We start from the raw sequence: 27,572 nt of genomic DNA, 5'->3' as shown, positions 1-27,572 counted from the left end.
TCAGATGGTGCTCTCTGTGTGTGCGTGACTGATGGTGTGCACGTGTGTGTGCGGGTGTTGGTGTTGTGTGTGTGTTTGTGGGTAGCTGGGCTTGCGTGTGCCGCCCTGGCAGTTCTGCGGCTGCTCAGAGAGCAGAGAGGTCGTCTCACCTGGCCCGTTCTCACCCCCTGGCCTCGCAGAAGGGGGGGATTTGGGGGGGGGGGGGGTGGGGGGAGGCGGCGGGTGGGGGAGAGAGGAGGAGGAGGAAGATGGAGGTGGGTGAGCCGAGAAGGGGGAAGGGGTTGTCTGGGGCAGAGGTGTGCCTTTTGTGGGAGGAGGGGTGGATTGTGGCAGGGGCAGGGCCGGACGGGGATTGGCATGGGTGGGGGTGGTGGTTTGGGGTAAGGGGGTACGGTCGGTGGGGGGAGGGGTGGGATGGGGGAGGGCAAGGGGGCGTTTGAAGGGTGGGGTGGCCAAGGGGAGAGGGGTGCGGGGAGGGGCTGGGGGGGTGATTGGGGGCAGGGATGCGGACGTGCTGTCAAGGTGGGGATGGCTCCCATCGGGTGACTGTGGGGTGCTGTCCAGCCTGGACGCCAGCAGACCGTTCTGGTACTGGGAACGAGTGATCTGAGGAGAGGAGAGGAGAAGAAAGCGACAGAGTGTTAAGGAGGAGGAGAGCGTATAGAGAGACTAAGGCCCTGTTCAAAAACAAACCCTCACCCAAGTATGTGTGACTACTAGACAGAATACTGCTGTCAGCATAAAGGTGACTAAGACATACGTACAGTTATCAGCAGGTTAAAAGTCAAGGTTAGGGGTTAAAGGTGAGAGTGTTACCTTGACATACTGCAGGTCAGTAAGAGCCCGTACGTAGAAGTCTGGTGTGTACTGGCAGGTGATGAGCTGCGTGTTGCTAGCGGTTACCGAGCTGCATTCTCCGGGAGCGCCACGCTCAGTGCAGCTCAGCGATGCCGAGCGGTTCAGACCGCTGCTGTGAGTAGGAGAACGGAACTCTGGGATACGGAGAGGGAGAGAGAGGGTGAGCTTGGGATAATACATACACCTACACACATTCGCACAAGAACAAACACATTCACTCGCACCCACATGAATGCATGCACACACACACACACATATTAGGTAAACACACACACATGCAAGTTCACAGACAGAGGAGAGGAGAGAACAGAGGAGAGGAGAACAGAGGAGAGGAGAACAGAGGAGAACAGCAGGGTATGATTGTACAGTAGAATATTATGGCTCTGACAGCAGTAATTCAGACACAGATGAAGTTAGTGAGAAACCACAGTGTGGTATAAATCACTGGATGGATACTGGAGGTTAGTGGACACACAACACAAACACACACAGGCATGCAAACACACATGATACGCACCAACGTCAGCGGCCACTACAGCCATGTCACACACACACACACACACACACACACACACACACACACACACACATATATATATATAATACAGGACTGAACAGCAACACACAGACGTGGTGTTACACACAGCAGCACAGAGAGCAACAGGTATATATATGCAACACAAACATATGGACACACAAAGATGCAGGTTGGGTACGATTGACTGGTGATTAGAGGAGGATGTGGTTATATACAGATTTTATGCTGGGGTAAAGAGGGATTATATCAGGATCGGGAGTGATGGGGACCAATCAACAGCCAGGATCAAGACTGAGTATTCTGTGGCGTTTGATCTCCCTGAGTTTTCATGGCTCTGGGATCTGCTCAACAGGCCTGCCATGCAAATGAGGCTCTGATTGGCTTTGGGGAACGGGAAGGGGTGTCGACATTATGAGAGTGTGTGTTTATGTGTGTTGGTTAGGGGAGCTGGGGTTAAGGAGTGTGTAGTGAGTGAAGCATGCCCAGTTCCAAATCCACCCCCCATAGCTCGTTCCTTCTAGGCACACTTCTAAGAACATTGGATAGGCATGTGGTAATAGTACCACCTTGTCTTTTGGTAGGCTGGGTCAAACTGGCATCGTATTGCCTATACCCATCTACTCTTTTTAGATCTATACAAGTGCCTAGGGGAAGGGTCTAGGGAACTATTAGTTATAGGAAGTAGTGAGGGTCAGAAGTAGAGCAGTGATCATAGAACTCTAATTCTATGCTAGTGACAGGATCAGGTAGTAGTGGCGCAAGGTAGAAGATGGCCTTTAACCACAGGTCTAGGATCAGATTACCCAAAATGTAACCAGTAGGGCAATGAGAAAACATCTGAACCTGGACCAGTGGTTAGGGCAACTAGGTAGAAGGAGTCAGGGGTTAAAGATGAGAGATGAGAGGTAGTGCCGTGGAGCAGTGGTTCCATCTAGAGCCCCATCCAGCAAGTTCCTTCCTCCCTTCCTTCCTCCCTTCCTTCCCTCCTCCTTTTCCTCAATCTGTACTGTGTAGTCCAGCTATTCCAAAGGTCCAAAGAAATTGTTATCACCCTTTCTAAATCCCTGGCCGTGCTCCAATATCACGAAAATATTTCCCTCCTTCCTACTGTCCTACCTTCCATCCTTCCTTCCTACTGTCCTACCTTCCATACTTCCTTCCTACTGTCCTACCTTCCATCCTTCCTTCCTACTGTCCTACCTTCCATCCTTCCTTCCTACTGTCCTACCTTCCATACTTCCTTCCTACTGTCCTACCTTCCATCCTTCCTTCCACGTCACTGATCTAACATGATAAGGTTGGTGAAACCAGTACTGAGGGAAGCAGATCAGCTATTATTCCAAGGAAGAAAGGAATGAAGGAAGAAAGGAAAGATACATTTAACCCTAACTTGTAAACCCTAACCTTATTGGAATAGGGCCCGTCATCGGCACTAAACTGAGTAATGTTGTCCCAGGCTCCTCTGCTCTGCTCTGTCCTGCTGACAGGGGACAAACCCACTGATGTGACCTGATGTGACACACAGTCTGTTAGCAGTTCATACTGTATAGGGCTCAGCTGTCAGCATCAGCAATTACCGGGCAGAGTAAGAACTGCACCACTCCACATCACTCAGTCACTCCTAGTGAAAGATGACTGCAGAGGACCGCAGGTAGCTTAGTGGTTAAGAGCATTGTGCCAGTAACCGAAAGGTCGCTGGTTCTAATCCCTGAGCCGACTAGGTGAAAAATCTGTCGATGTGCCCTTGAGCAAGGCACTTAACCCTAATTGCTCATGTAAGTCGCTCTGGATAAGAGCGTCTGCTAAATGACTAAAAAAAAAAAAAAAAAAAAAAAAAAAAAGGACCGGCTTGTCCACCAAACCATGAATAATTCAATACCATCCTACTCCACCAGAGGGTGTAGTGGAGCGTAAATACGCGTTATGCTAAAATAGCGTTATTAATTTGCATTAGCGCCACTGTCATCTCGACCGGCGTTCAATGGTTAGCCTTTTTTTATTTTTGTTTGCAGCTTTCAGTCTGGTTTAACCAGGCTACTGTGAGTCTGCTATCAGTCTGGTTTAACCAGGCTACTGCGAGTCTGCCATCAGTCTGGTTTAACCAGGCTACTGTGAGTCTGCCATCAGTCTGGTTTAACCAGGCTACTGTGAGTCTGCCATCAGTCTGGTTTAACCAGGCTACTGTGAGTCTGCTATCAGTCTGGTTTAACCAGGCTACTGTGAGTCTGCTATCAGTCTGGTTTAACCAGGCTACTGTGAGTCTGCTATCAGTCTGGTTTAACCAGGCTACTGTGAGTCTGCTATCAGTCTGGTTTAACCAGGCTACTGTGAGTCTGCTATCAGTCTGGTTTAACCAGGCTACTGTGAGTCTGCTATCAAGCTCTGGAGAAAAGCATTAGAGGATTGAGGGTCTGATTAGATTACTAAACCTTTGTAACTCTTGGTTTCCAGAGGGAATAAAACCAGCAGAGAGTGAGAGAAGGAATAGATCTTGGGAGTTAAGTGTCGTTTGGGAGTTGAAATGTTTTCGTCTTTTACTCTACTTAAAATAAAAATAAAAAGAGGTAGAGCAAACAATTAGTATAACTGCTCCTGTATGTAAGGTATTGATATTCTAGTGGATCTCCACGCTGTCTGTCTATCAGGTTGTACTTGCTGGAGCAGGGCTCTGAAGAAGAGGATGATGGGAGGGAAACTTAAACGTGATCTTGGCATATAAAGTGACCCCACCCCCCTCCCCCATGTGACCCCTCCCCTTAGGGTGGTTGGTTCTTTACCTGGAAAGCGAGAGAACAGAGAGAATCTCTTAAGAGAGAGGCGTCGTGGAGGGGGGGACGCCACTGAGGGGGAGAGAGGGGGAGTGACGGCTGAGAGAGGGGTGGGCAGAAGGGGGAGAGAGAGAGACGCTGTCGTTTACTCATCGGTAGGCAGTAACAGCTCTGTAGGAGTTAAATGTGCCTCTCTCGCCCAGACTGACCTGAAGACACACAAACCTTTCTCCTTCACAGAGCACTTTGACATTATCACCTCTATACATCATATACATTTAGTGAACCAAACATTTGAGGCTGCGTCCAAAATGGCACCCTATTCCCTATTATAGTGCACTACTTTTGGCCAGGGTTAGCCACATAGGGCTCTGGCCTAAATTAGTGCACTACATAGGGGATAGGGTGCAATTTCAGATTCGTCCTGAGTGACTCGTCATTTTCAAAAGGTCAACGAAGGCCTGCTGTCGGATTGGAGGTAGACAGACCAATGGTAGGGGCGTAACTGAGTGACATCAGACACTGATGTGAGTGTAGGCAGCAGTACAGTACACAGAATATAGCGCATGCACACACATTACATAGATGCTGCGCACACAGAGCACAGAGAACACTATTACAGAGAGAGATATTAGACAGAGAGAGAGAGAGAGAGATGGAGAGAGAGAGAGAGCAAGAGAAAGGAAGACAGAGGAGAGAGAAGAGAACCAGTTTGTCCTGTAACTGTAATCTTGGTGTTTAACTTTAAAAGGCTTTTGACAACCAGAACCTACTCCGCTAATGTCTGCATGTGTAGCGCCATCTACAGGACTAGTTACAATACTGACAGCATAGAAAGCCTAACTTAACTCCATTTTATGACTCTCAGTACACCGATTATATTGTAAAACCTTTAAGGGAGGCTGCTGGTCATACTGCTATCTGACCCCTAGGTGTCAGTGTTTCTAAAGAGATCTGGTTTCAGAGATACATTTCTCTCCTATTTCAACAACTCTAGCTCACATGGGACTAAACACTGCTCTCTGTATCAGTGAGTGTGTGTCACCTGTTAGGTTCAGATACTACCCATAGTTGGCATCACAGCTCCAGCCCTATGGCATCATCACCTTCCTGCCAACTAAGCCCTCTCTCACACACACACACACACACACACACCCAGTCATTGGAACACACACACACCTTCCCGTCCTCCTTTAAAGGTGACACTGGTGTGTTTCTTTCTACCTGTTTACTACACCATCTGTGGGTCACATTTCTGTCTGCTGTTGGATCTCCTAAAACATAAGTGATTACACACCTATACCACAGGAGGTTGGTGGCACCTTAATTGGGGAGGACGGGCTTGTGGTAATGACTGGAGCGGAATCAGTGGAATGTATCAAATACATGGTTTCCAGGTGTTTGATGCCATTCCATTAGCGCCGTTCAGGACATTATTATGAGCCGTCCTCCCCTCAGCAGCCTCCTGTGACATACACCTACATGTGAGCTTTGCCAACACACACGCCTCATTGTGAGCTGTGGACAGTGCTAGTAGGAGCACTATCTACTCTGGTGCATGTGTGTTTGAGTAGAACATTTACAGATGTTGGTCAGTGAAGATGGTGTTTAAGGAATAAAACAACCATACTAGAAAAACTGAAGGCTAGAAATACTGTCTGACTGAACCAAGTTTATTATTTGTGTTTCTGCCAGTGTGTATGAGAGAGAAAGTTGGAGAGAGAAAGTTGGAGAGTGAGAAAGAGAGAGAGGGTGAGAGAGAGAGAGAGAGAGAGGGGGAGAGAGAGAGAGAGAGAGGGGCTGTGTGTTTGTCTTTAACAGTGTGTATGTGTGCATTGCTTGTGTCATATCATATACTGTATCCAGTACATTACGGCTGTGTGTGTGTGCTCACCCAGTGATGGTGTGCTAAGCGCCATAACTCCGTAGTAGGAGAAGGGTCCTGTCTCAAACTTCATGTTCTCGTTTCCAGCCTCCACCTCCACTCGCCCCTGAGGAACACACCAGTAATGTACACAGTAATGTACACACACGTCACCCAGTGACTTCCAGGTGCTGGGTACAAAAAGTAACCCAATTAAATAAAGATAGGTACCCTCACGCTGATGAGTACACCTGGAGTTTGCACAATAAAACTTCAAGCGCATTCATCAGTATGCAAGAATCTACCTTTATGTCATACACATGAACACAAAACGCACAGAGAAATGCAGTTTCTACTGTTTCAGTGGTGTTGTCTCTTCTATCTACTGTTTAAATGGTGCTGTGTAATCACTGATCTACCCACAAAGGCCGGAATCCTAACTCCATGAATATCCATGCATGATTTACACAGTCGTCAAGTTAAGCCTGAGCATCTGATGATAGGATTTCTGCCCAGGATTATGGATTTATGGGATTATTATAACATGATAATTATGGATTATTATTATTCTATTTCTATAATATAATATGTAATATAATATGCAATTTAGCAGACGCTTTTATCCAAAGCAACTTACAGTCATGTGTGCATACATTTTTACGTATGGGTGGTCCCGGGGATCGAACCCACTACCCTGGCGTTACAAGCGCCATGCTCTACCAATTTAGCTACAGAGTAAATGTTTGATCTACAGTGAGGGAAAAAAGTATTTGATCCCCTGCTGATTTTGTACGTTTGCCCACTGACAAAGAAATGATCAGTCTATAGTTTTAATGGTAGGTTTATTTGAACAGTGAGACAGAATAACAACAACAAAAATCCAGAAAAATGCATTTCAAAAATGTTATAAATTGATTTGCATTTTAATGAGGGAAATAAGTATTTGACCCCCTTTCAATCAGAAAGATTTCTGGCTCCCAGGTGTCTTTTATACAGGTAACGAGCTGAGATTAGGAGCACACTCTTAAAGGGAGTGCTCCTAATCTCAGCTTGTTACCTGTATAAAAGACACCTGTCCACAGAAGCAATCAATCAATCAGATTCCAAACTCTCCACCATGGCCAAGACCAAAGAGCTCTCCAAGGATGTCAGGGACAAGATTGTAGACCTACACAAGGCTGGAATGGGTTACAAGACCATCGCCAAACAACTTGGTGAGAAGGTGACAACAGTTGGTGCGATTATTCGCAAATGGAAGAAACACAAAATAACTGTAAATCTCCCTCGGCCTGGGGCTCCATGCAAGATCTCATCTTGTGGAGTTGCAATGATCATGAGAACAGTGAGGAATCAGCCCAGAATTAAACGGGAGGATCTTGTCAATGATCTCAAGGCAGCTGGGACCATCGTCACCAAGAAAACAATTGGTAACACACTATGCCGTGAAGGACTGAAATCCTGCAGCGCCCGCAAGGTCCCCCTGCTCAAGAAAGCACATATACAGGCCCGTCTGAAGTTTGCCAATGAACATCTGAATGATTCAGAGGAGAACTGGGTGAAAGTGTTGTGGTCAGATGAGACTGAGCTCTTTGGCGTCAACTCAACTTGCCGTGTTTGGAGGAGGAGGAATGCTGCCTATGACACCAAGAACACCATCCCCACCGTCAAACATGGAGGTGGAAACATTATGATTTGGGGGTGTTTTTCTGCAAAAGGGACAGGACAACTTCACCGCATCAAAGGGACGATGGACGGGGCCATGTACCGTCAAATCTTGGGTGAGAACCTCATTCCCTCAGCCAGGGCATTGAAAATGGATTGTGGATGGGTATTCCAGCATGACAATGACCCAAAACACATGGCCAAGGCAACAAAGGAGTGGCTCAAGAAGAAGCACATTAAGGTCCTGGAGTGGCCTAGCCAGTCTCCAGACCTTAATCCCATAGAAAATCTGTGGAGGGAGCTGAAGGTTCGAGTTGCCAAATGTCAGGCTCGAAACCTTAATGACTTGGAGAAGATCTGCAAAGAGGAGTGGGACAAAATCCCTCCTGAGATGTGTGCAAACCTGGTGGCCAATTACAAGAAATGTCTGACCTCTGTGATTGCCAACAAGGGTTTTGCCACCAAGTACTAAGTCATGTTTTGCAGAGGGGTCAAATACTTATTTCTCTCATTAAAATGCAAATCAATTTATAACATTTTTGACATGCGTTTTTCTGGATTATTTTGTTGTTATTCTGTCTCTCACTGTTCGAATAAACCTACCATTAAAATTATAGACTGATCAAATCAAATCAAATTGTATTGGTCACATGCGCCGAATACAACAGGTGCAGACATTGCAGTGAAATGCTTACTTACAGCCCTTAACCAACAGTGCATTTATTTTAAACAAAAAAAGTAAGAATAAACAACAACAAAAAAAGTGTTGAGAAAAAAGTCATGTCTTTGTCAGTGGGCAAACGTACAAAATCAGCAGTGGATCAAAAAATGTTTTCCCTCACTGTATCTACTATGTTTCTTTGAGTGAGCTCTCCATCCAGGGTAAAAGAAAACCCTGGCAATCTCATCAATATTATATCACAGCGCAGGTGTGCATGCTGAGGTTCCAGTGTCACACACACACACACACGCTGAGGGTTTAATGTCACTGCGCCCTGGATCAACACATCCCAATCAGGGTTAATTTTGGCAGCTATTTTAGATGTAGTTTTAGTCTTAAAATACCTTTTAGTCTTAGTCACGTTTTAGTAATTTCATCCTTTGTTAGTTTTGGTTATTATCAGTCGACTAAAACTGGACAATTTTTGTCACAGACATTTTAGTCACAATAGTCAGTGCATTATTTTCTATTAAATAATGAATATGTAGGCTACCTGTATCTTCCATCATGTGCACATTCAGATAGCCTTGTCCAGCTAGGACTACTATCCCCTCGTATAAATTAGCTGGCAACATTGATATTGTGGCAGATTGTAACCAATGCCATTCATAATTAACCACATAGGCTATAAAGCCTTGGCTACAGGTTAAACAATTTACAGTTCTGATTTTCTCCCCAACATACCTGTTAAGGGGGGGGGGGGGGCGGGGGGGGTTATGGTTTCCAAAAATACCAGAAGTATTACTGTACTCCTAGTATTCAACAAATAGCTTTCGTTTTAGGAAAAAGCAACCGCAACTCGCATTAGTGGACCGCGTCGCGAGAGCGGCAACACAGATGAACGAATAACAGAGCACATGGGAAAATAGAGCTTCTGATGTGATCAAAGCAAAAATAGCCTACATGAAAGCAAGAGAGAGAGTAAACATGGTTTCTAGTTGAGGTTAGTTACAAGTCAAGTCACCTGGCTTCGCATCAGTTCAAAAGATTGATGAGTGACTGAAGTGACATCCTGGGAGTTGTGTGGGAGAGCGGGGCAGATCAGCTCAAGCAGACTGCGCAACTGAAAGATGTCGATTCTGCCAATGATTGCATGAAATATTCTGCATTAAATGAAAAGGAGCTTCATGTCAAATTAACTGTCCATTAGTCTCATGTGGAATTCTCGCCTCATCACATTTTCGTCGACTAAAATGAAAAGTAATTTGTAATGGTTATCGTTTTTTTCCAGGGCATCTCATCTCGTTATTGTCATAGTTTTAGTCAGGAAAAATAGGTTGTTGACGAGTATGTTTCGTCATAGTTGTTGTTGATGAAATGAACACTGATCCCAATGACCACCTAGAGCAGACACACACACAACCACACCTTCCTGAATGGTGGTACCAGAGCAGCTGTGCTCATGTAGCCGTCACTGTATCTGCAGTGTCACCTTGTGTGTCAACAACAGAGTATCACACACACAGGGGGATTGGGTTCTGAGGGCTAAGCCTAGGTAAGTCTGTGTGTTGTGTTGATGTGTTGTCTTTGAGTGAATTGTGGTAGGCTATGGTATGTACACATGTAGTGCTTTGACCTTGCTCAGAAAAGGGATCCAAACCTCCCACACTGAAAGGCGTGGTGAAATGACTGATGGGAAAACCCAGAGTCGTTTAAGACTCATCGCCCTGATCTCTGCCCCAGGGTGATCTGGGTAATCCCCCCAGCGAAACAGCACACAGCAGGGGGAGGGGTAACCTTGGCCCGACCGCCACTAAGGGAGCGGAAATCCAGGCTGTGATTTAATGATGCGCTCTATGGGGCAGTGTGTATTTGTGTGTCTGTGGGTTAAGCAAACATACTAGCCTAAACACTGAAAGCTTTATCGGTCTGCAGTCAGAGTGGACTAATGTGTGTGTAATGTAGCACAGTGCCAATTTAAGCAGTACTGTGATTCTTTGTGTTAATGAGAATTACGCTATAGTGACTGTGTGAAGCTGTGAGCCTCTCCCTCTTTCTCTCTCCCCTCCATGTCTCTCTCTCTCTGTATGTATGCTTCCCTTTCTACTCCCCCCCTCTCTCTGTGTCAGTGTGAGCCCCCCCCTCTCTCTGTGTCAGTGTGAGCCCCCTCTCTCTCTCTCTGTGTGTCAGTGTGAGCCCCCCCTCCTCTCTCTGTGTAAGCCTCCCCCCTCTCTCTCTGCGTGTCAATGTGAGCCCCCCCTCTCTCTCTGTGTGAGCCTCCCCCTCTCTCTCTGTGTGTCAATGTGAGCCCCCCTTCTCTCCCTGTGTGAGCCTCCCCCTCTCTCTGTGTCAATGTGAGCCCCCCCCTCTCTGTGTCAGTGTGAGCCTCCCCTCTCTCTCTGCGTGTCAATGTGAGCCCCCCTCCCCCTCTCTCTGTGTGTCAGTTTCAAGTTTTTATTGTCACGTGCACAAGTACAGTGAAATGCTTTTCTTGCTTGCTCTTTCCCTGCAATGCAGTAATCAATATCAGTAGTACTACACAAAATAAACAGTAAAGTAGAACAAAAACCCAAATAGAAATCAGAAGAACACAGAAAAGTAAGGTCAGATCCAGGGTCAGTAGCTATATACAGGGTCAGATCCAGGGTCAGATCCAGGGTCAGTAGCTATATACAGGGTCAGATCCAGGGTCAGTGGCAATACCATATTTACAATGTGCAGGGGCACTGGAGTGGTAGGGTTAGATATGTGTGAGCTTCCCCCCTCTCTCTCATATCTTGGTGTAGTAGGGGAAGAAAGGAGAACAGGGGAGGAGAGGAGAACAGGGGAGGAGAGGAGAACAGGGGAGGAGAGGAGAACAGGGGAAGAAAGGAGAACAGGGGAGGAGAGGAGAACAGGGGAGGAGAGGAGAACAGAGGAGGGGAGGAGAACAGGGGAGGGGAGGAGAACAGGGGATGAGAGGAGAACAGGGGAGGGGAGGAGAACAGGCGAGGGGAGGAGAACAGGGGAGGGGAGGAGAACAGGGGAGGAGAGGAGAACAGGGGAAGGGAGGGGTTAGTTGATGCTAGTTCACAGGCAGTGGGAGCAGAAACACTGGGCCTCTCCTCCTCTCCCCCCTCCTCTTATCCTCCTCTCCCCTCCTATCCTAATTTCCCTTCTTCTCTTCAATTATCATTCAATGTTCCTCCTCTTTCCAATCCTCGCTCTCTTCGACCCATTATGTCTCCTCTCCTTCCTTCTCCTTTCCACCTGACTCTAGTCACCTCTCCCCTTCTCCCCCCTTCCTCTTCTCTCCTCTTTCAGTCTCTCCTTACATAAGAGGGATCAATTAGTGAAGGACAGGTCTGCCCCCCAGCAAGCTTCACACGAAGTCACCTGACACACACACACACACACACACACACACACACACACACACACATATACACATTGTGCACTTAAAGAGCTAAAGCCAGTAGACTGAGTCACACCACAGGAATCACACTGTTGACCTTAATCCAGTCTCTATGTGTGTGTGTTTAAAGCTGTGAGTGAACTGTCTACCTGTAAGATGAGGATAGATATTGCATTGGTGTTTAAGTTTTTACATGTTGGACTACGTGTGTACCTGCAGTATGAGTATGAAGTAGTCGACAGGTTTGCCTCTCTGGTAGATGTAGTGCAGAGCAGAGCGCTTGTCGCTGTCGTTGAACTTGATCTCCTGGATGACGTCAGGGTGCCTCAGAATCCTCAGTAATACCTTCTCAGTGACTTGACTGGGACTGAACAGACTCACCTCTGTTGGGGGAAGAGGTGGAAGAGCGGAGAGAGGGGGTGAGGGGAGAGAGAGGGTGAGGGCAGAATGGGGAGACACACCCAGAAACCACTTACAGATTGTACCTTCAATTCAAACAAATCAGTAAAGCTTAAAGGCTGTATAACGCATAAACATAAGGATGTTATGAGGATTTATGACCCATTTATGATGTCTACTCATCTCAAGATTATCCTGACTAAATACCAACCATTATGTTGATATATAGAGATTACATTTTTTAAATGACTTTATAAAGTCTCATAAAGGCATATAAACAAGTTAAAGCGTTATAACTTCAGGCTTTAAGTCAAGTGTCACTGACAAATCTCCACTGGAATGCCATGACATCTGGTTGACCTGTGTTCAGTTCTTAACTACAATACCATGGTATGGTACTATAGTAAAATGTTTACTACTAGCTACTTCCTATTTCCTTTCAGGTGATAGTCGACTCACCTGTAGCCAGGAAGCGATGAGCAGCCAGCATCAGCTGTGGAGAGATCTTCACCCTGCACTCGTTCTCTGTGTGTTTAAAGGCAGAGAAGTCACGCATTCTCTTGTTAGGGTCCACCTTCTTTCTGTTCCTATTGTCAGCTGGAGAGAGAGAGAGAAAGAGAGCGAGGGAAAATAGGAAGAGAGGATAGAGGGAAAACAGCAACAACCATGTTTACCACTGACCCAGGTGTGCACAGTAAACGAGTGAATTCACTATCCACAAATATTTCCCTTTTTTTTTTTTTTAGGAGGATGGGAGCTCCGTCCTTTTTATGTATTTTTCTGTTGACAGTCTTGAAATGAGGTGGGACACCGTGGGGAGATGACAGTATGAAATTAGTGGAGGGGGTGGGATTCTGAAGGCGATGTGTGTTGGGAAACTGCAACACTGCCTCTGTTTCAATACAATATAACTCCTCCTGAAGAGCTAATAGGTAGGCTTTTACTCTAGCCCTACACTTGCACGCTTGATTCAGTTAATCAAGGTCCTGAGGAGAAGCTGCTTCGTAGAATCAGTGTGTTAGAACAGGGTTGGAACCAGGGCAGTTCTCCAGGAGTAGTGTTAACCAATGGCCATCCCTTATTTAACTCATTATACTCCAGTTCACTACAGTAGAAGCAAATGGACTCTGGACTGATCTATTGTCCATGTGTAGTTTGACTCAGGGTTGGTTGATGTTGACTCACTATAAAGGTCGGACTCGTCTAGGATCTCTGATTTGATGATTTCCTCGATGACGTCCTCCAAGGTGACCAATCCCAGCACCTCGTAGAAGGGATCCCCCTCCCCCTCGCTGTTCACCTTCTGAACGATGGCCAGGTGAGATTTACCTAGAAGGGTAAACACCAGAGATAGAGTCAAGACCAGAACCCACAAGACCAAGACCCAGAACATACCCAGACCAAGAACCAGAACACACTCAGACCCAGTGTGACGAGACCAAGATCAGTCAGTACAGGGGTCAGTTAGTCAGTCAGTAAGTACTGGAGTCAATGCTGTTGTGGAATATCTGAAGATTGAGAGGAGAGACTGTTCCTGGGTGTTAGGGTGATGGGGGTAGCCTACTTAAGTGTACTGTATATAGCAGGGCTGCCCAACCCTCTTCCTGGAGATGTACCGTCCTGTGGGTTTTCAGTCCAACCCTAATTTAACACACCTGATTCTACTTATTAGCTGCTCAACAAGACCTTAACTAGCTGAATCAGATTCGCTAAATTAGGGTTGGACTGAAAACCTACAGGACAGTAGATCTCCAGGAAGAGGGTTGGGCAGCCCTGGTATATAGAAAGTCTCTCTCTCTCTCTCTCAAAGGGAGATGGGGATAATCCACTCACTCTCCTGGTTTACTATTCCCCCTCCTCTCCTCTCCTCTCCTCTCTGTTGGGAACACACTGTTCTGTGTATTTTACAAGCTCTGTCACATGATGTATAATATTGAGTGTGTGATATAGCCTATTGTATTTTCAGCCTGCGCTTAAAGGGGAGGCGAACACACAGTGGTAATTGATTGGCTGAGTGAGTCAACCTAACACACACACACCAACATCAAAGAGTCAACCGAACCCAACACACATATACTGTACATCTTTCCACTGACAACACAGCTGACATCTCACTAATGACCTCACACACTGCTGTCACCCTCCAGCCAATAAACAAAAGAGTAAAGACACACCACTGGGTCAGAAGAGTGAGGTCACACAGTGATTATAGCCGCAGCGATGACCTGAATGCGTAGTTGTTAGGCTCAGTCAGTATCGTCCATCTTTGATCTCTGACTGTCTGTGTGGTGTGAGGATCAGCACTGGCCTGTCACTATCAATATCCCTCCACTATGTCACCATGCTGTCTAACCACAGAGACAAGGCTATTTCAACCACTAACCCTTAACACTCACCTTGTTCCCAACCTTACTCATGTGTTAATGCTGGGATGGAACAAAAGCCTGCACACCATGTGTGTCTCCAGGATCAGGTGGGGCACTTAGCTGTTAGCACTACAGGAACTTTGGTACCAGCAGCTTGCTCTACAGCGGAGACCCCCAGCTCCAGTCCTGGAGTGCTACAGTGCCGGACTGACAGTTCAGCTGTTCCTAATTGATCCATTAAACCCACTGTTCGCCCAGAGCACACACACCTGGTTTCCCAAGTCTGAATGAGCCTCTGATTTAAACTTTGAGGATGTAAACAAACAGACAGTGGCCCTCCAGGACCAGAGCCGTCCATCCCTACCCTGGAATCCAAACTGATATGCACCGTTTGCAGTACATAATGGTTTGGATTCCAGGCTAGTAGGCTACATCCCTGCTCTGAGCACAGAGTTGAGACCTTCGAAGGTCATATAGTCAGTTCTTCTCTCTGTGGTGTGTTCTGGTGGTGCTGGATAACAACCGCAGTGATGCTTTACTAGGACCCTCTTCACAATAAGGCCTAGGCTATATACATATATATCCATTACCAGTCAAAAGTTTGGACACACCTACTCCTTCAAGGGTTTTCCTTTATTTTTACTATTTTCTACATTGTATAATAATAGTGAAGACATCCAAACTGTGAAATAACACATATGGAATCATGTAGTAACCATAAAAGTGTTAAACAAATCTAAATATATTTTATATTTGAGATTCTTCAAATAGCCATCCTTTGCCTTAATGACAGCTTTGCACACTCTTGGCATTCTCTCAACTAGCTTCATGAGGTAGTCACCTGGAATGCATTTCAATTTACAGGTGTACCCTGTTAAAAGTTAATTTGTGGAATTTCTTTACTTCTTAACGCGTTTGAGCCAATCAGTTGTGTTGTGACAAGGTATGGGGTGGTATACAGAAGATAGCCCTATTTGGTAAAAGACCAAGTCCATATTATGGCAAGAACAGCTCAGATAAGCAAAGAGAAACAACAGTCCATCATTACTTTAAGACATGAAGGTCTTAAATACGGAACATTTCAAGAAATTTTCTTCAAGTGCAGTCGCAAAAACCATCAAGTGCTATGATGAAACTGGCTATCATGAGGACCGCCACAGGAATGGAAGACCCAGAGTTGCCTCTGCTGCAGAAGATAAGTTCATTAGAGTTACCAGCCTCAGAAATTGCAGCCCAAATAAATGCTTCACATTGTTCAAGTAACAGACATCTCTACATCAACTGTTCAGAGGAGACTGTGTGAATCAGGCCATCATGGTCGAATTGCTGCAAAGAAACCACTACTAAAGCACACCAATTAGAAGAGACTTGCTTGGGCCAAGAATAAAATAAAATCAAATTTTATTGGCCACATGCGCCGAATACAACAGGTGCAGATATTACAGTGAAGTGCTTACTTACAGCCCTTAACCAACAGTGCATGTATTTTTAACAAAAAAGTAAAAATAAAACAACAACAAAAAAAGTGTTGAGAAAAAAAGAGCAGAAGTAAAATAAAATAACAGTAGGGAGGCTATATATACAGGGGGGTACCGGTGCAGAGTCAATGTGCGGGGGCACCGGCTAGTTGAGGTAGTTTAAGTAATATGTACATGTGGGTAGAGTTAAAGTGACTATGCATAAATAATTAACAGAGTAGCAGCAGCGTAAAAGGATGGGGTGGGGGGGCAGTGCAAATAGTCCGGGTAGCCATGATTAGCTGTTCAGGAGTCTCATGGATTGGGGGTAGAAGCTGTTGAGAAGTCTTTTGGACCTAGACTTGGCACTCCGGTACCGCTTTCCGTGCGGTAGCAGAGAGAACAGTCTATGACTAGGGTGGCTGGAGTCTTTGACAATTTTGAGGGCCTTCCTCTGATACCGCCTGGTATAGAGATCCTGGATGGCAGGAAGCTTGGCCCCAGTGATGTACTGGGCCGTACGCACTACCCTCTGTAGTGCCTTGCGGTCGGAGGCCAAGCAGTTGCCATACCAGGCGGTGATGCAACCAGTCAGGATGCTCTCGATGGTGCAGCTGTATAATTTTTTGAGGATCTGAGGACCCATGCCAAATCTTTTCAGTCTCCTGAGGGGGAATAGGCTTTGTCGTGCTTTCTTCACGACTGTCTTGGTGTGTTTGGACCATGATAGTTCGTTGGTGATGTGGACACCAAGGAACTTGAAGCTCTCAACCTGTTCCACTACAGCCCCGTCGATGAGAATGGGGGCGTGCTCAGTCCTATTTTTTTTCCTGTAGTCCACAATAATCTCCTTTGTCTTGGTCACGTTGAGGGAGAGGTTGTTATCCTGGCACCACACGGCCAGGTCTCTGACCTCCTTCCTATAGGCTGTCTCATCGTTGTCGGTGATCAGGCCTACCACTGTTGTGTCGTCTGCAAACTTAATGATGGTGTTGGAGTCGTGCCTGGCCATGCAGTCATGGGTGAACAGGGAGTACAGGAGGGGACTGAGCACGCACCCCTGAGGGGCCCCTGTGTTGAGGATCAGTGTGGCAGATGTGTTGTTACCTACCCTTACCACCTGGGGGCGGCCCGTCAGGAAGTCCAGGATCCAGTTGCAGAGGGAGGTGTTTAGTCCCAGGATCCTTAGCTTAGTGATGAGCTTAGAGGGCACTATGGTGTTGAATGCTGAGCTGTAGTCAATGAATAGCATTCTCATGTAGGTGTTCCTCTTGTCCAGGTGGGAAAGGGCAGTGTGGAGTGCAATAGAGATGGCATCATCTGTGGATCTGTTGGGGCGGTATGCAAATTGGAGTGGGTCTAGGGTTTCTGGGATAATGCTGTTGATGTGAGCCATGACCAGCCTTTCAAAGCACTTCATGGCTACAGACGTCAGTGCTACGGGTCGGTAGTCATTTAGGCAGGTTCTTAGAGTCCTTGGGCACAGGGACTATGGTGGTCTGCTTGAAACATGTTGGTATTACAGACTCAGTCAGGGACATGTTGAAAATGTCAGTGAAGACACTTGCCAGTTGGTCAGCACATGCTCGGAGTACACGTCCTGGTAATCTGTCTGGCCCTGCGGCCTTGTGAATGTTGACCTGCTTAAAAGTCTTACTCACATCGGCTACGGAGAGCGTGATCACATAGTCATCCGGAACAGCTGGTGCTCTCATGCATGCTTCAGTGTTGCTTGCCTCGAAGCGAGCATAGAAGTGGTTTAGCTCGTCTGGAAGTCTTGTGTCACTGGGCAGCTTGCGGCTGTGCTTCCCTTTGTAGTCTGTAATAGTTTTCAAGCCCTGCCACATCCGACGAGCGTCAGAGCCAGTGTAGTACGATTCAATCTTAGTCCTGTATTGACTCTTTGCCTGTTTGATGGTTCGTCGGAGGGCATAGCGGGATTTCTTATAAGCGTCCTGGTTAGAGTCCCGCTCCTTGAAAGCGGCAGCTCTACCCTTTAGCTCAGTGCGGATGTTTCCTGTAATCCATGGCTTCTGGTTGGGGTATGTACGTATGGTCACTGTGGGGACGACATCATCGATGCACTTATTGATGAAGCCAGTGACTGATGTGGTGTACTCCTCAATGCTATCTGAAGAATCCCGGAACATGTTCCAGTCTGTGCTAGCAAAACAGTCCTGTAGCTTAGCACGAGCAATGGACATTAGACCGGTGGAAATGAGTCCAAATTGGAGATTTTTGGTTCCAACCACCGTGTCTTTGTGAGACGCGGTGTGGGTGAACGGATGATCTCCGCATGTGTATTTCCCACCGTAAAGCATGGAGGAGGAGGTGTTATGATGTGGGGGTGCTTTGCTGGTGACACTGTCTGTGATTTATTTAGAATTCAAGGCACACTTAACCAGCATGGCTACCACAGCATTCTGCAGCGATACGCCATCCCATCTGGTTTGGGCTTAGTGGGACTATCATTTGTTTTCAACAGGACAATGACCCAACACACCTCCAGGCTGTGTAAGGGCTATTTTACCAAGAAGGAGAGTGATGGAGTGCTGCATCAGATGACCTGGCCTCCACAATCACCCAACCTCAACCAAATTGAGATGGTTTGGGATGAGTCGGACCGTAGAGTGAAGGAAAAGCAGCCAACAAGTGCTCAGCATATGTGGGAACTCCTTCAAGACTGTTGGAAAAGCATTCCAGGTGAAGCTGGTTGAGAGAATGCTAAGAGTGTGCAAAGCTGTCATCAAGGCAAAGGCTGGCTATTTGAAGAATTTCAAATATAAAATATTTGTTTAACACTTTTTTGGTTACTACATGATTCCATATGTGTTATTTCATAGTTGTGACGTCTTCACCATTATTCTACAATGTAGAAAATAGTACAAATAAAGAAAAACCCTTGAATGAGTAGGTGTTCTAAAACTTTTGACCGGTACTGTATGTATGTATGTATGTACAGTGAGGGAAATAAGTATTTGATCCCCTGCTGATTTTGTACATTTGCCCACTGACAAAGAAATTATCAGTCTATAATTTTAATGGTAGGTTTATTTGAACAGTGAGAGACAGAATAACAACAAAAAAATCCAGAAAAACGCATGTCAAAAATGTTATAAATTGATTAGTATTTTAATGAGGGAAATAAGTATTTGACCCCTCTGCAAAACATGACTTAGTACTTGGTGGCAAAACCCTTGTTGGCAATCACAGAGGTCAGACGTTTCTTGTAGTTGGCCACCAGGTTTGCACACATCTCAGGAGGGATTTTGTCCCACTCCTCTTTGCAGATCTTCTCCAAGTCATTAAGGTTTCGAGGCTGACGTTTGGCAACTCAAACCTTCAGCTCCCTCTACATATTTTCTATGGGATTAAGGTCTGGAGACTGGCTAGGCCACTCCAGGACCTTAATGTGCTTCTTCTTGAGCCACTCCTTTGTTGCCTTGGCCGTGTGTTTTGGGTCATTGTCATTGTCATGCTGGAATACCCAGCCTCAAAACATTAATGACTTGGAGAAGATCTGCAAAGAGGAGTGGGACAAAATCCCTCCTGAGATGTGTGCAAACCTAGTGGCCAACTACAAGAAACGTCTGACCTCTGTGATTGCCAACAAGGGTTTTGCCACCAAGTCTTGGCCATGGTGGAGAGTTTGGAATCTGATTGATTGATTGCTCTGTGGACAGGTGTCTTTTATACAGGTAACAAACTGAGATTAGGAGCACTCCCTTTAAGAGTGTGCTCCTAATCTCAGCTCATTACCTGTATAAAAGACACCTGGGAGCCAGAAATCTTTCTGATTGAGAGGGGGTCAAATACTTATTTCCCTCATTAAAATGCAAATCAATTTATAACATTTTTGACATGCGTTTTTCTGGATTTTTTTGTTGTTATTCTGTCTCTCACTGTTCAAATAAACCTACCATTAAAATTATAGACTGATCATTTCTTTGTCAGTGGGCAAACGTACAAAATCAGCAGGGGATCAAATACTTTTTTCCCTCACTATAATATAATAATAATATAATATGCCATTTAGCAGACGCTTTTATCCAAAGCGACTTACAGTCATGCGTGCATACATTTTTGTGTATGGGTGGTCCCGGGGATCGAACCCACTACCTTGGCGTTACAAGCGCCGTGCTCTACCAGCTGAGCTACAGAGGACCACGTATGTATGTATGTATGTATGTATGTATATATATATGTATGTATACAGTGGGGAGAACAAGTATTTGATACACTGCCGATTTTGCAGGTTTTCCTACTTACAAAGCATGTAGAGGTCTGTAATTTTTTATCATAAGTACACTTCAACTGTGAGAGACGGAATCTAAAACAAAAATCCAGAAAATCACATTGTATGATTTTTAAGTAATTAATTTGCATTTTATTGCATGACATTAGTATTTGATCACCTACCAACCAGTAAGAATTCCGGCTCTCACAGACCTGTTAGTTTTTCTTTAAGAAGCCCTCCTGTTCTCCACTCATTACCTGTATTAACTGCACCTGTTTGAACTCGTTACCTGTATAAAAGACACCTGTCCACACACTCAATCAAACAGACTCCAACCTCTCCACAATGGCCAAGACCAGAGAGCTGTGTAAGGACATCAGGGATAAAATTGTAGACCTGCACAAGGCTGGGATGGGCTACAGGACAATAGGCAAGCAGCTTGGTGAGAAGGCAACAACTGTTGGCGCAATTATTAGAAAATGGAAGAAGTTCAAGATGACGGTCAATCACCCTCGGTCTGGGGCTCCATGCAAGATCTCACCTCGTGGGGCATCAATGATCATGAGGAAGGTGAGGGATCAGCCCAGAACTACACGGCAGGACCTGGTCAATGACCTGAAGAGAGCTGGGACCACAGTCTCAAAGAAAACCATTAGTAACACACTACGCCGTCATGGATTAAAATCCTGCAGCGCACGCAAGGTCCCACTGCTCAAGCCAGCGCATGTCCAGGCCCGTCTGAAGTTTGCCAATGACCATCTGGATGATCCAGACGAGGAATGGGAGAAGGTCATGTGGTCTGATGAGACAAAAATATTGCTTTTTGGTCTAAACTCCACTCGCCGTGTTTGGAGGAAGAAGAAGGATGAGTACAACCCCAAGAACACCATCCCAACCGTGAAGCATGGAGGTGGAAACAACATTCTTTGGGGATGCTTTTCTGCAAAGGGGACAGGACGACTGCATCGTATTGAGGGGAGGATGGATGGGGCCATGTATCGCGAGATCTTGGCCAACAACCTCCTTCCCTCAGTAAGAGCATTGAAGATGGGTCGTGGCTGGGTCTTCCAGCATGACAACGACCCGAAACACACAGCCAGGGCAACTAAGGAGTGGCTCCGTACGAAGCATCTCAAGGTCCTGGAGTGGCCTAGCCAGTCTCCAGACCTGAACCCAATATAAAATCTTTGGAGGGAGCTGAAAGTCTGTATTGCCCAGCGACAGCCCAGAAACCTGAAGGATCTGGAGAAGGTCTGTATGGAGGAGTGGGCCAAAATCCCTACTGCAGTGTGTGCAAACCTGGCCAAGACCTACAGGAAACGTATGATCTCTGTAATTGCAAACAAAGGTTTCTGTACCAAATATAAAGTTCTGCTTTTCTGATGAATCAAATACTTATGTCATGCAATAAAATGCAAATTAATTACTTAAAAATCATACAATGTGATTTTCTGGATTTTTGTTTTACAGTTGAAGTGTACCTATGATAAAAAATTATAGACCTCTACATGCTTTGTAAGTAGGAAAACCTGCAAAATCGGCAGTGTATCAAATACTTGTTCTCCCCACTGTATATATATAAACAGTTATGACAGCTGGTGACAACTGTCTTTCTTTACACACTCATGATGACACAAACTGTTGTTTAGGTCAGCTAACTGGCTAGGCATACAGTCAGCCACCTAGGTTTGTGTGTTATGAGCATGCAACATCAAACAACTTGTTGATAACATGTGTTACAACATTATGATACAGCAATTTTGATTGAACAGCCTAGCTAGTATAGCCCCTGGATAGCCCTAAGACTGAGTATTGGTAGCAGCCCTAAGACTGAGTGATGGCAGCAGCCGTAAGACTGAGTGATGACAGCAGCCCTAAGACTGAGTGATGACAGCAGCCCTAAGACTGAGTGATGACAGCAGCCCTAAGACTGAGTGATGACAGCAGCCCTAAGACTGAGTGATGACAGCAGCCCTAAGACTGAGTGATGACAGCAGCCCTAGCCCAATGTTCTTGCCCCCGTGTGGCCCTCCTATTCTAAATGACAACAGAATGGACCCAGAACTAATTATGGCAGGGGTCCTGGAGAGTTATAGGTACAGACCTTAGTTCCAGTCCAGCACTAACACAGCTGATTCAACTAATCAACCAGGTGTGAATAGTGCAAGTTTGGAATGAAAACCTGCAAACCTTGTCCCTGTAGCTCTCCAGAGACAGAGTTGATGACCCCTAGATTGTGACATGACAACTGGGTGGAGATATTCCACTCGTCGATACACACATCAATAGAGCGGCACATCTGTGTGTGTCAAAGTGTGTGTGTGTGTTTTGATTATGTGGAGTGACAAATGTATTATAAATACTTTTACATACATCAACCATGTATGCAAATATGGTGATGTCTGACAGGTGCATGTGTCCCCCGTCCCTCCAGATACACACACCTTTTTTGAACTCCTCTAGCATGGAGTCCAGCCGTGTGTCGTGGAACACAAAGTGGACCGGGTGGTTGTAGAACTTGGTGATGGTCTTCAGGGTGGTGCAGTCGTCAGGGTCCACAAACGCCAGGTCCTTCACATACAGGATGTCCACTATGTTGGAGCGCTCATCGTCGAACACGGGGATACGCGTGTAGCCACTCTCCATGATCTCTGACATGGTGTTGAAGTCGAGGACCGCATCGTTCTGAATCATGAAGCAGTGCGCCAGAGGAGTCATCACACTCTCCACTGTCTTATTCCGGAGTTCCAGAGCTCCTTGGATCATGTTGAGCTCCTCTTTGACCAGGTCGTTGTACGGTTCCGTCACCCTGAGCATCTCCACCAGCTTCTCGCGGTTGTACACAGTGCCGATCTCCTGGCCTAGGAGCACGTCTAGGAGCTTGCTGACAGGGAAGGAGAGGGGGAAGGTGAGCAACATGAAGAACTTGGTCACCTGGATGGTGTTGGCGCCCACCGCCAGCCCGTGGCGAGAGCACAGCGCCTGGGGAACGATCTCACCGAAAATCACGATACCCACTGTGGAGGCGACCACGGCGCCCAGCCCAGAGCCTATCAGGTCGTCCAGGAGGATGGTGAGTGTGGTATTGACCAAGACATTGCCAAGCAACAGCGAGCAGAGAAGGTAGTTCCCCTTGCTGCGGATGGGCTCAATTTTGCGGGCGTATTTCTTCTCCTTCTCTGAGCCACAACTCTGGACTATACGGAGCTCCATTGGGTCCAGAGCCATGAGCCCCAGGTTCAGCCCGCTGAACATGCCAGACAGCACCAACAGACAGCAGATGAGGATGATCTGGAACCACAAGGGGAGGAGAGTTTTTTCCCCCTCCACCACCCGCAGTCTCCCGTCGCTATCCCCGAGCAGAGCCCACCTGCCATCGGCCAAACTCCTGATGCACAGCCCATACTCCTTGTGCGGCTCACTCTTACGAAGTGGCTTAATGTTTATGCTGAGTACCCCCGTGGTCCCCCGGCTACTGATATTCATGTAGTTCGCGATGCTGAAGTCTTTGGTGAAATCAACACAAGTCCTGTTAGGTGTGTCGTCAATAATGTTAATGTTTCCCCCCTCCTCGTTCCCATCCCCTCGTTCTGTAAAGCGGATCTGCGCCCAGGTGCCCGAGTTGAGCTGCACACCGTAGAACCGGAGCTGCACTGTGCTCTCCTCCGTTACCTGGATGACCCCTTCGTCAGTGGTCGTGGCCGGTTTGTCGCTCCTCTCCAGTCGCATACCGAGCACCTGGCTCCCGCTGCTGCGGACACTGGAAGTGGCTGTCTCGGTGCGTCCCCCGACTGCACTCCAAAGAAAAACGATTAGAGTTAGAACGTAGCCTTGCTGCCCGCTCCATTCTGTCGCCATGTTTGTTTCACTGTGCTAACGACCTGGGAGCTGACGTCACTACTCATCTCCCTCCGGCCCCGCTCCTATTACCATTATATCCCTAAAGCACCGCCTATCGGACACGGCAGGTATAGCCATACACACGCACACACGTGTGTAGGCTACATACTGTTGGGGTTCATCACAGGCGGTTGGTGGCACCTTAACTTGGGAGGACAGGCTCGTGGTAATGGCTGGAGCGGAATTAGTGGAATGGTATCAAACCTATGGTTTCTATGTGTTTAATGCCATTCCATTTGCTTCGTTCCAGCCATTATTATGAGCCGTCTTCCCCTCAGCAGCCTCCACTTACAGTGCCAAAAGAAAGTATTCATACCCCTTGACTTATTCTACATTTTGTTGTTTTACAGCCTCAATTCAACATGATTTAAATAGATAAAAACTGTAACTAGGCCAATCAGGAGCATCTAATGTCGTCTTGGTAAGCAACTCCATATTTTTTAGGTTATTGTCTTGCTGAAAGGTGAATTTGTCTTCCAGTGTCTGTTTGGAAAGCAGACTGAACCTGGTTCTCCTCTAGGATTTTGCTTGTGCTTAGTTCTACTCCATTTCTTTAATAATAATAAAAACTCCCTAGTACTTGCCGATGACAAACATACCCATAACATGATGCAACCACTACCATGCTTGAAAATATGAAGAGTGGTACTGTTGTGATGTGTTGTGTTGGATTTGCCCCAAACATAAAGCTTTGTATTCAGGACATAAAGTTCATTTCTTTGCCACATTTTTTGAAGTGTTATCAACACAAGTCCTGTTAGGTGTGTCATCAAACAGGATGCATGTTTTTGAATATTTTTTGTTTTGTACAAGCTTCCTTCTTTTCACTCTGTTATTTAGGTTAGTATTGTGGAGTAACTACAATGTTGTTGATCCATCCTCAGTTTTCTCCTATCACAGCCATTAAACTCTGTAACTGTTTTAATGTCACCATGGTGAAATCCCTGAGCGGTTTCCTTCCTCTCCAACAACAGTTAGGAAGGACTCCTGTATCTTTGTAGTGACTGTGTGTATTGATACACCATCCAAAGTGTAATAAATAACTTCACCATATTCAATGTCTGTTTTTTATCCATTTACCAATAGGTGCCCTTCTTTGCGAGGCATTGGGAAACCTCCCTGATCTTTGTGGTTGAATCTGTGTTTGAAGTTCACTGCTCTACTGAAGGACCTTATAGATAATTTTATGTGTGGGGTACAGAGATTATGTAGTCATTGAAAAATAATGTTAAACACTATGAATGCACAAAGATAAAGTCCATTCAACATATTATGTGACGTGTTAAGCACATTTTTACACCTGAAGTTATTTAGTCATGTCATAACAAAGGGGTTGAATACTTATTGACTAAAGACATTCCAGCTTTTCATTTTTTATTCATTCTTTACAAAAAAATCGAAAAACATAATTCCACTTTGACATTATGGGGTATTATGTGTAGGCCAGTGACACAAAATCTCAATTGAATCATTTTAAATTCAGGCTGTAACACAACAAAATGTGGAAAAAGTAAAGGTGTGTGATTACTTTCTGAAGGCACTGTATACCTCAGTGATTGATATTGGGCTAAGGTTGGGGCAATGTTCTGAGCTGCACGTTCACGCTGGACCGCGCTGCAGTTTTTTCTGTATGGACCTCGCTTTGTGCAGGGGGGACCTTCCCCAAACTGTTGCCACAAAGTTGGAAACACAGAATCGTCTAGAATATCATTGTCTGCTGTAGCGTTAATATTTCCCTTCACTGGAACTAAGGGGCATAGCCAAACCATGAAAAACAGCCCCAGACCATTATTCTTCCTCCACCCAGATTCGTCCATCAGATTGCCAAATGGCGAAGTGTGATTCATCACTCCAGAAAACGCGTTTCCACTGCTCCAGAGTCCAATGGCGACGAGCTTTACACCACACTAGCCGACGCTTGGCATTGAGTATGGTGATCTTAGGCTTGTGTGCGTGCTGCTGCTCGGCCATGGAAACCCATTTCATGAAGCTCATGACAAACAGTTATTGTGCTGACGTTGCTTCCAGAGGCAGTTTGAATAGTTATGCACGCTCAAGTTCTGTTTTTTTGTCTTATTTCTTTTTTGTTTCACAAGAAAAAATATTTTGCATCTTCAAAGCGGTAGGCATGTTGTGTAAATCAAATGATACAAACCCCCCAAAAATCCATTTTAATTCCAGGTTGTAAGGCAACATAATAGGAAAAATACCATGGGGGTGAATACTTTCACATGCCACTGTAGTGTATTTACTTCGAGTTAGGTGTTAGCCAGACTAATTATGTAGACCTATTGTGTACACACATTTTGGCCTGAGCAATTTTAGTGTTTGCTAATTGCATTCTGTATCTTATCATTTATTAGGCTCACCGTTATGATTGTGTTTATAGCCCAAACATAGGCTTTATAGCCACCTCAAATTATCCACAAGAAAGCATATCATAACATTGCGCCTAATCAATGATCCTGTCTTGCGTCTTGATATAGCCCAAGGCATATTATTCCTAATTAAATTGCATATTCACATTTTGCCATGAAGGACCAAGGCAATGTGGCAGAGTGAATCCTGCGGTGCCCAGCGGTTCGTAGACAGTCAGAGACCCAGCTGTTACGTAAAGGGCCGGCACACTGCATCTATGCGTCTCACCCGCATCTCTCTGGCTCTGTCTGTGCATGGCCGCCAGGCTCCGAAGGCGGGTTGCGGGGGGAGGAAGCCCCGTGAGGAACCAGAGGTTCTTGATGAAAAAAATGGGTTGAGTCGACTAATTGTTTGTTCATTATTATTTCAGCTTCAATTAACGTAGACCTATAACTTACATAGTCTCAACATGGCTATTTGGTTCTGTAACAAAGTAATCAATGTCAGAAGTGTGGGCAACAGTGGGTCTCAGTTCAATCTAAGTTTCAACCAAAAGACCGTGTCTAAAAGTTGTTGTTTTTTAGATTGAATTCAGGTTCGATGACCACTCAACCAAACGAAAGATCTGCATGATGCTGCAACGTCTGTGCTCAGTGGGAATGCAGATGGATTCGTGTCACTGAGACAGCTGCGGTCACTGTCAGTGATGCATCTCACCGCCCAGCGGTCTGGTAGATGTGACTTTGAGCTGAGAGTCTCTTCAGGAATTGATGGGTCAACAACAAAGGGTGGACGACAACAACAAACATCAACAACAAAACGTGTTCAAGTCTATAATATCAAAATGTAGGCTAATAGGCTAGTGTAATGATTGAAATAACCTAATCTCTTCTAAAAAAAAAAATAAGCCTATGATTTAGGCTTTTCAATTTGAGCGTATCTGTTTTAAATATGTTCACGTTTAATAGCCTAGTGAGGTAGATGTGACTTAATTCTCTTTTGATCTGTGATTTTTATCCCCCCTCTGACTTTGCCGTGACCTAGAGTTATGTAACAATAGCATGCTAGTGTAGAAATCAAGGTCGTGTTTTATCCAATGATTGTGGTTTT

General features: G+C 45.8%; 1 protein-coding gene across 1 annotated transcript; it reads right to left on the bottom strand.

The window, feature by feature from the left end:
- On the bottom strand, nucleotides 1–24,093 carry LOC311128379 (metal transporter CNNM4; the record flags this gene model as incomplete). Its single annotated transcript, XM_084160495.1, has 8 exons — nucleotides 22,649–24,093; nucleotides 13,330–13,473; nucleotides 12,604–12,741; nucleotides 11,959–12,128; nucleotides 6,059–6,155; nucleotides 4,174–4,263; nucleotides 817–992; nucleotides 1–606 (listed from the first exon to the last, which is right to left on the bottom strand). The coding sequence occupies exons 1-8, from the start codon at nucleotides 24,060–24,062 to the stop codon at nucleotides 1–3; spliced, it is 2,835 nt and encodes a 944-aa protein (XP_084016621.1). The 5' UTR covers nucleotides 24,063–24,093.
- Between the last annotated feature and the right edge of the window lie 3,479 nt (nucleotides 24,094–27,572).

Source organism: Coregonus lavaretus (genome assembly GCF_964263955.1).
Source record: "Coregonus lavaretus genome assembly, chromosome: 4".
Lineage (NCBI taxonomy): Eukaryota > Metazoa > Chordata > Actinopteri > Salmoniformes > Salmonidae > Coregonus > Coregonus lavaretus.
The sequence above is the reverse complement of the archived record's forward strand: the minus strand, read 5'-3'. Positions and strand labels throughout refer to the sequence as shown.